The sequence below is a fragment of the Opisthorchis viverrini genome (genome assembly GCF_000715545.1).
Source record: "Opisthorchis viverrini unplaced genomic scaffold opera_v5_225, whole genome shotgun sequence".
Classification (NCBI taxonomy): Eukaryota; Metazoa; Platyhelminthes; class Trematoda; order Opisthorchiida; family Opisthorchiidae; genus Opisthorchis; species Opisthorchis viverrini.
Window position 1 is genome coordinate 361047 of NW_008751883.1, and position 8387 is coordinate 369433.

At 46.0% G+C, this 8387-nt stretch overlaps 1 protein-coding gene across 1 annotated transcript in view; it reads left to right on the forward strand.

Moving 5' to 3' along the window:
* T265_08585 (hypothetical protein) overlaps window positions 1-8172 on the forward strand; it is a gene marked incomplete at both ends in the record, with an annotated part of 28276 nt that extends 20104 nt beyond the window's left edge. Inside the window, 4 exons of the mRNA XM_009174437.1 lie at window positions 696-834; window positions 4385-4604; window positions 7250-7575; window positions 7750-8172. Of these exons, the coding sequence (XP_009172701.1) occupies window positions 696-834; window positions 4385-4604; window positions 7250-7575; window positions 7750-7947 (883 nt within the window). The remainder of the gene's footprint in view (window positions 1-695; window positions 835-4384; window positions 4605-7249; window positions 7576-7749) is intronic.
* Window positions 8173-8387: the final 215 nt, after the last annotated feature.

Below are 8387 nucleotides of genomic sequence, written 5' to 3' on the forward strand. Positions count from 1 at the left end.
GCTGTCGAAGAGTTTTCAGCAACCTTGTGAGTAGTTTCCTTTATGAAAATATACTGCAATATCTCGAATATCGTGCCAACTGAAGCACGAGGCGGCCTGTGTGCAGCATATTCAGCTGGAGGACATCATAAACGAGATTCAATTGAGTCTCCTGTGAAAACCAAATTGATTTGCAAATGAGTGCATTTCTCCAGAAGTGTATATCTCTCGAAAAATTCAGTGTGTCGGAGGAGTGAGTGCTCCTCTCTTGTTCTGAGGTAGTTACTTGTCTAGGGACTGACTGATATTAGCCCCCAGACACGAACGCCGCCAATATGAAAAATTACCTGCTTTGAATTCACCACCCGATGGAAATAATCTAGCTACCCTCCTGAAATTCCACGGTCTCTGTTGAATCCCTCCGGTGATAAGATAATACTGTCGTTCACTGTTTTCACTGTGACCGATATCAATACGCCCAGAACGTTTTATTTCTTGTTTACATCAATCGTGATCTTTTTTCCCGCCAAATACCGGAAATCTTGTGTTGAGCCAAGTAAATGGTACGCTTATTCGCCTGTGGATCGAATCCATCAACTTTTCGTGCCACGGGAAAGTCGAGTGATTGATTCTACTTACACGCTCTAGTTAACTAATTTGGTTTTTCGAGAACTCACCTGGAACCCAGCTGAATCTCTCGTTTGTGATGTTCTCAGGCAACTGAATGTGCTGCACCAGGCCGCCTTATGTTACAGTCGCTACGATATTCGAGACATCGCGGTACATTTACTACCAAGGTTGCTGAAAATCCGTCTACAGCCCACGACCGATTTCGCCCTTTTTGGGGTTCATCAGGTAGGCGCAGTCCCCGGGTTCCTGTCAACCTTACGTTCTACTTGGAACCAAATTGCACAAGATTAGCGAATATACACTCATTTGCAAACTAATTTCTTTTTTCAGCTGGGTTCCGGGTGAGTCTCTCGAAAAACCAAATTAGTTTGCAAATGAGTGTATATTCGCTGATTTCGTGCAATTTGGTTTCAAGCAGAATATAAGGTTGACGGAAACCCGGGGACTGCGCCTACCTGATGAACCCCAAAAAGGGCGAAATCGGTCGTGGGCTGTAGACGGATTTTCAGCAACCTTGGTAGCAATTCAATCTAGTTCAACTAGTAGTTCAACCATGTTAGGGACTGCTTTCATGACAGCATCGACAGCAGTTCTTCAGTCTCACTCACTAACAGAGTTAGGCCGCAATTGTTTACTCACAAGAACAAGGTATTGCAATGGGATCTTCAATATCCCCAGTTTCAACTAATATATGAGGTACTTCGAACAAACGGCATTGGTCGGATATCATTGTCCACCAGAAGTTTTTCGGCGTTATGTTGATTATGTTGTAATCAAACGAGATAACGTGAACAGCTTACACGACTGTCTCAGTAGTTTGAATCCACGCATCAAATTTAGCATGGACATAGAGTCCACCTCGGGCACATTACCCTTCCTGGACCGTATAACACATTCGAGTGGTGGAAAATCAAAGACTAACATCCACGAAACCAACAAACACAGAAACCGTCCTGAACTCATCAGCACATCCAAGTTCTGTGTACGCCAGTATTGTCTCATCGATGTTTCGTCGAGTCAGAGTGGTGTGCACAGAAGAGATCGACCGAATGATAGCTCAAATCAAGATTGCGAACAGACTCCAAGAACTGGGATACCCAGTGAGTTTGATCACGCGTCAACTAAGAAAAATCTTGGCTCCGGTATCTAGACCCAGTAAGGAATGGATTGGCACAGTAATCATTCAATATAAAATAGAAACATCGGAGGTTATTCGAAGACTGCTGAACTTAGCCAACAATAGAGTGGCTTTTCATAAAGGAAAAACGCTACGCCCACTTTTGGTGCAATTGGAAGATCCCCTCCCGGTTGAATGAACTAGGGACTGTCTATAAAATTAATTGCGACGACTGTACTAAGGTTTGCGTAGGACCAACTGCTAGGGAGTTGCACACCAGAATTGGTGAGCATAAAAGGAGGATAAACAAACCACTAAGGGAGAATACCAAACTCTGATCGGAGACTCAGCGATGGCCGTACATGCCTTAGACACGGGACATAGAATAGACCTGGAGAATGTGGAAGTTTTAAGACGGGGACTGCGATTCACAACACAGTGGCTGAAAGTCGAGGCAGTGTAAATCTTCAGGTATCACAGCGTGAACAGAATCGAGGGTTGAAACTGGTGAGTGTATGGAAAGCGGTTTTAGATAGGCCGAGTTGACACATGACTGTGTGTGGTTGTCAGTTCCCGTAGAATCATTAGGAAAAGACAGCAAAGGTGGAAATCCCAACCCGACCAAAGTTCACAGAATCCCTTTCACACCACTATCCACACAGACGGACGGAAAGTGAGAACGATGAAAAGAGTTTGGCCATCTTTTTTCAATTCTAGTGTGACACTTTGCAATGGTGACTCAATCGTCGAACCGCATGACCTCATGATTGATAGTGTGTGTCTGAAAGTCTGCCGTCAATGAGGAAATCTCTTGTCTCTGATCTACCTATTAAATTAGCAGTTGTTGGATAACGACCTTGTCAATGCCTTGGTGGTGGTTGGTTAGCTCTACGTCTCCTGGTCGGCTACTTTTGTTGACTGCTGGACAGGTCATTACCCCAAAACTGTCTGGTCGTACCTAAGCAGTGGCCCTAAAGAGAGGTTATTACCCCAAAACTGTCTGGTCGTACCTGAGCAGTGGCCTTAAAGAGGACCTCGCATGTGCCTGCTAGAACTGGTCTGTAAGATAGGTACAGTCCTCGAGTTCCCGTCATAGTTCATTGTCCACATCCGTTTGCGATGTCACGTCCAGAAGACGATTGGATTTCCGGTGTGCTGCCTGTCTAATGCGCTTTTGGTGGATGAAGATTTGGGAGAACGAATGATACTTTATCCGTTTGCGATGTCACGTCCAGAAGACGGTTGGATTTCCGGTGTGTTGCCTGTCTAATGCGCTTTTGGTGAATGAAGATTTGGGAGAACGAATGATACTTGGCCGTTTCCGAAGCCGAAGAAGGGATGTTTTGTTTGAGGTACCCCATATTGAGCCTTTGACTCAAAAGTCTGACACGATATGGCTTTTGGTTCGGGGACCCTTCAAATATCCTCTGAATCGCACTTGCGAACCGCGAGGCATTGGTTTTCATAATTTTCTGAAGAGACTCTTCGCGATACTGAATATTTTGACCCACTTGATTGCAGATTGGCCTGACCGCAGGGTACAGGAAGTAAGACATGAGACTAATCGGGTTTTGATGTGGCTATGCATCTACTGTGAAGCACCACTCGCGTTTCAAGTGTACTTCGACAGTGTTGACTGATGCGTTGGCGGTCATGGTCCACCATTGGGTGATCGGAGTTTGCGGTTTTTTAGGGACGACCTTTCCTAACCCATCCTTCTTCGGAGGAAGCCAGTATTGCTAATTCTATAAATATGGATGTACTGCCCTTACACTTATCGCAACGGGCAGTAAGATTTTGTTTCCAGGCCTTCACTTGCGGTGGTTCGTTGGTCTCGTTTCGACTGTTCTTCTTCGACCTTCCTGTCATGTTGAACTTTGAGAAATTGAATTCTAACCAATGTAGTCTGCAGGATCACCACAGCCTGGACATCAAGATATGGTTTGCCGGAACGCTTTCAGATATCTGTAGCCTGTTTTTGGGTGCGAATGCACTTGCTGTGCTTTTATTTTCCGTGCACAACTTCAAGTGACACTGAGAGAACCATCATTCTTCCGGAAATACATGGCTTACTTATCTTTGTCGTTCCATATCCCATTTGGGTTGAATTGCTTTGGTCATCCATCGTGACCTCAGTAGTTTGTTTGCTGAAACCAGACCCGAGACGTCAGCATTATTTAAAGAACACCGTCTGGATTATTGTCATAGAACCTTGTTATAATCGATTATTCTTACTTTTTTGATAGCAACTTTGAAGTCGACGAACTAAGCTTCACCTGCAACGCCAAATGTGTGCCTTGGTCGAGCATAGTTATTGATTTCAAAACCGTGTATGGTTCCGAGTCTGATCAGTTTCCAGATTGCTTCACAGTCTAAAGTACTGTCCTTATCTTGCCGAGCATTCAAGAGGTCGTTCGATACTTATGGCACCCATACTAATGGCCTTGAAAATCGGAAAATTCAGTCGCTGTGAGAAGGTTTTTGGTCTCAAAGACTACCATGTATGGCTTATACTGGTTCATTATACAATCCCGTTGTAGTGATAGTATTGTTATGATCTACTTTATTTTACGTTTCTTTCTGATGATAACATAGTCGACCTTCAGTACAACCAAAGTTTCCCTTCTTCTAAATGCAATTCTCTCTTCCCTCTTTCAGGAATTAATTTCAATAGCTGCAGGATTTGGAGCCTGCCTTCAACATCTGATTCCTGAGAATTATCATCATCATATCAACGGGCTTTCCTCTTGCCTGGCCTCTGATATGCGCTACCTGGTTAGAGATCTTTGCGGAGCTCTCATGTTGAACAGCATCCTCCCGTTTTCTACCAATCAGATCAAACGTCGTTCAAAGCCAGCAGATCGCTCTTTTAGTCCATGTTAGTCCGATTTTTCACCGGAGCTCTCAATCTTTCCTTAGACTCTTCACTTTTTGGCGTTTGAGGGATTTGCGTGCATCATCGAAGTCGTTGCGGACTCTTCACTTTTTGGCGTTTGAGGGATTCGCGTGCATCATCGAAGTCGTTGCCTGCTGGTATAGCTTTCTTGATGTCAGTCATGGATAGCGATCTCGATGACATCCAGTGGTCTTGTGGTCAAATTGGAGAGGTCGGACAGACAGCACTGATCTAGCAATCTCAATGACATCCAGTGGTGTTGTGGTCAAATCGGAGAGGTCGGACAGACAGCACTGACTGCTGCTGACATAGCTCCTTTCACGTTTTGCCACGCTTCATCCACATGCTCACTGCCAGTGCAGTATTGTTTGATGTGGAAAGTTGTTGGGCTAGCTCAGATCGATACTGTTGAGCTATGGTCGTCCTTCGAAGACAGTGGATTGGCTTCTTGCTGACTTGCGAGGGCTTGAAGGGAAATGAATTGTCAGGCGTGCATCATGACGTGATCGGACTCAAGTGGTGTGCCCCAAAAGGGACGGAACTCTTGGATTGTGGCTTTCCACCAGCGGCTGGTGGCTACGTGGTCCAACTAAGTCCACGGTTATTTTGAAATTGGTGGCTGCCAGTTTACGCGATTCGAACGCTTATGTTGAAAGTTCGTACTTGCCAGAAACAGTTCTTGGTCAGCACACAACTGAAGATGTCGATCTTTGTTGTCTGTGAAGTGAGCATCGACTCGGAATCGACCGTCCAAATGTGATTCCAAGGAGCTAAGACGGCCTCTTGAGCATTCATATCGCCTGCAAGGATCACACTCTCTGTGCTTTTTGCTTGGTGAACGAGCCCGGATAGCGCTGGATAGAAAGTACCCTTCTCCGCATCAGACTGCCGTCCGTTGGGGCATAAGGCGAAACTATAAACAGGCACCGGTTTTTATGCCGAGAGGCATTGAGTTTGATTGAGCTGGATAACCAGACGAGGAAGAGACGACTATCCACTGAGATCCAATCTAGTAAAGCGCGCTCAGCCGTGGGGGCTGAGTGTAACTCCCACGCCACATATTCCACGAGTCATCGCTTCTGCGTCACCGGACACACGGGAGGAGAAATGTGAAAGAGCTGAGTTCATTCTTGGCGTTCTAAGATGCATAACCACGCTTGAGTCTTGTATGCGTTTTTCCGAGACACAACATACATCAATTTTAAGGGAGTATAGGGTTTCAGTAAGCATTGCCTGTTCACCTGTTTGACATATAGAAAGGATCTCGTGGATTCAGAAGGGTGTTATTTGGTTCATTACTAATAGGCAGCGGGAAGCATAAGGCTCTTCGGTCAGATAACTGACTACCAAATAACCCAGTGACGTTTGCTTGTGTTATGGGAAGGGGTTGGGGTGGGATATCAGTGGACACCGAGCTGCGCGGGCAAATGATAATTCTCGGTTTCCCAGGCCGAGGAAGGGGTTTTGGTTGATATACCCCACCTTAAGCTTTTGACTCAAAAGTCTGACCCATAAGGCAGTGGGATAATGTAGGGTTTTGTTCGGAGACTCTGTCCCTATCCTCTGACTCAAAAGTCTTACCCACGAGTCGACAGTGTGGGTTTCTTTGGGGACCCTGCAAGGACCGAGGACTCAATAGTCTGATCTGCTCGGCTGCAGAGGGTTGGTCTAACCAGAGGGCGCAGAGAATAAGACATTACTGTCTCATTCCTGATGCAGCTGCGCACAGCAGTGCCTTTTGAGCAACACGAGACTCTGGTTTTGAAAGTATTTCGACCGTATTGGATGATGCGCCGGCGGTCACGGTCAACCGTTGGGTGATCAGAGTGTGCGGTTGTTAGGGCCGACCTTTTCTAACCCGTCCTTCCTCGGGGAAAGGCAGCATCACTGTTTTACCGTTCCTGTTGTACGGCGGCATCAAGTTTATTTGTGTTGCGCGTGATAAACGCTGAACACACGCTTTGTATCGGAATCCGCCAACGGAAGTACACTTGCAGTTCACACATTTAGTGCTGTGCCTAATGCATTACTCTGCCAAGTTTCGGGTACAAAAGCAGTTACACAAGCCTCATTGGTTATGAGCGGTAGTCCGCTGATGTGCACACGTTTGTCTGTTCTATACTCACTTAAACCTGGTAAACCGTGCTATATTCCTTACAGGTTAGAGTTTCTTGTGAACCCAGTACGGGTTCCGCTTACCCTCTCTCAGAGATGATGTAGAGTTGTAATTCGACGAATCTGAATGAATACTTCTTCGAATTTAGTGCATGACTAGTCTTTGAGGAGAAAATTTAACAGAAAACCACTCTGATGAACGCCGCTGGTCACCACACCAGATACTTTTCTCAGAAACTAACGGCTGGGTAAGTTGGGGTCGAGATGTCTCAAGTGGTTGGAGCGCGAATTTACTGATAGGAAAGTCCGTGGTTCGAACCCTACCTCTGCCTCTCGACCTCCTCTGTCTAGGCTTGGACAACCTAGCAGTATCCCAGCCCTCGTGCTTCCTTAGGGTGGCATGGCAGCTAGGCACCGATAGGGTGTTACAGCTAAACGGGTTTTTTAGCTTTTCATAAATATAAATAAATAATAATAAAGCTTTTCTCATCTATTTGCCCGTTCCCAATCAGCGGCCGCTGGCCTTCGTCCTCCCCCGGGTAACATTATCGCCCTCCCCTTGCTTCGTCAGCTCTACGAGGCTCGCTTTGACCTGGCACTTTGGACTCGTTCTGAGACAAACAAGCATTGGATCACACTGGACGAACAATTCTGGGCCATGCATCTGCCTTACCCGAGGAATCCGGATGACGTTTGGCCCTGTTCAGCCGGTCAGCTCTTCGGTCCGAACTCCGAACCTGGCTTCCAGTACCAGCACGTGTGGCGTCAGATTTTACTACAGGATGTATTAGGTGCCCTTCAAGAGCATGGATGGCCGGATAAAGCACAGACTCCAGAGGTAAATGTGCAACTTCAAGTAACCTCGAGAAGATCATTCTTTCGTAAATGCATGACTTACTTCCTCTTGTCGTTCCATTATCCAATTTGAGTCGAATTGCTTTAGTCATCCCTCTTAACCTTATACTTTTTTTGTGGATTTGATCACTTTGAAATCCTTTTCGCGTCATTTCAGATCATCGGATTGTTGAAACTTTTCCGTGATACAGTGATCGCCGCACCCAACTTGGCCACACCTTCCGAATTGTTCCGCGAGTTTCGTGGTCGGGATCCTGCCCATTCGTTTCTTCTGAAAATGGTTCAGTCCCGAGTCAAGCTGGACGATTCCCACGTCTATCTGGACCCCTTAGCTTCCCCCTTGGTTAGAGAATAGACGAGGGTGTCCGCCTTCCAGCTGTGCCCTTGCAGTTGTTGCAGTCAGTAGCTGTGAAGTTTTGGTGGGGGGATAACATTGCACTTTCCCCATTCTACCAATACCAACGGTGCATGTACAAACAAGGAGACACAACGTGATTTTATACATGTAAACTCCCACTTGCATGCAGTCGAATAGATTAGCGCCCTATCTTCTAACATGTAAATACATACTTCAACTTGCATGAATCTCATCTGCTTTCCGCTTCTATATATTAATTACTAAAACACAGGATTGAAAGCTCTTCCCGAATGATTAACCCACTGTGCTAACACAAGTCCACCTACCTACTTGCAAATTGTACCTCACATTTAGACAAAATGGGTGGTGATGAGGCATACCTGAAAAAGGGAAAGACTATTTGGGTACACCGTGAGTTGGACCGGTGTTTTTGATTC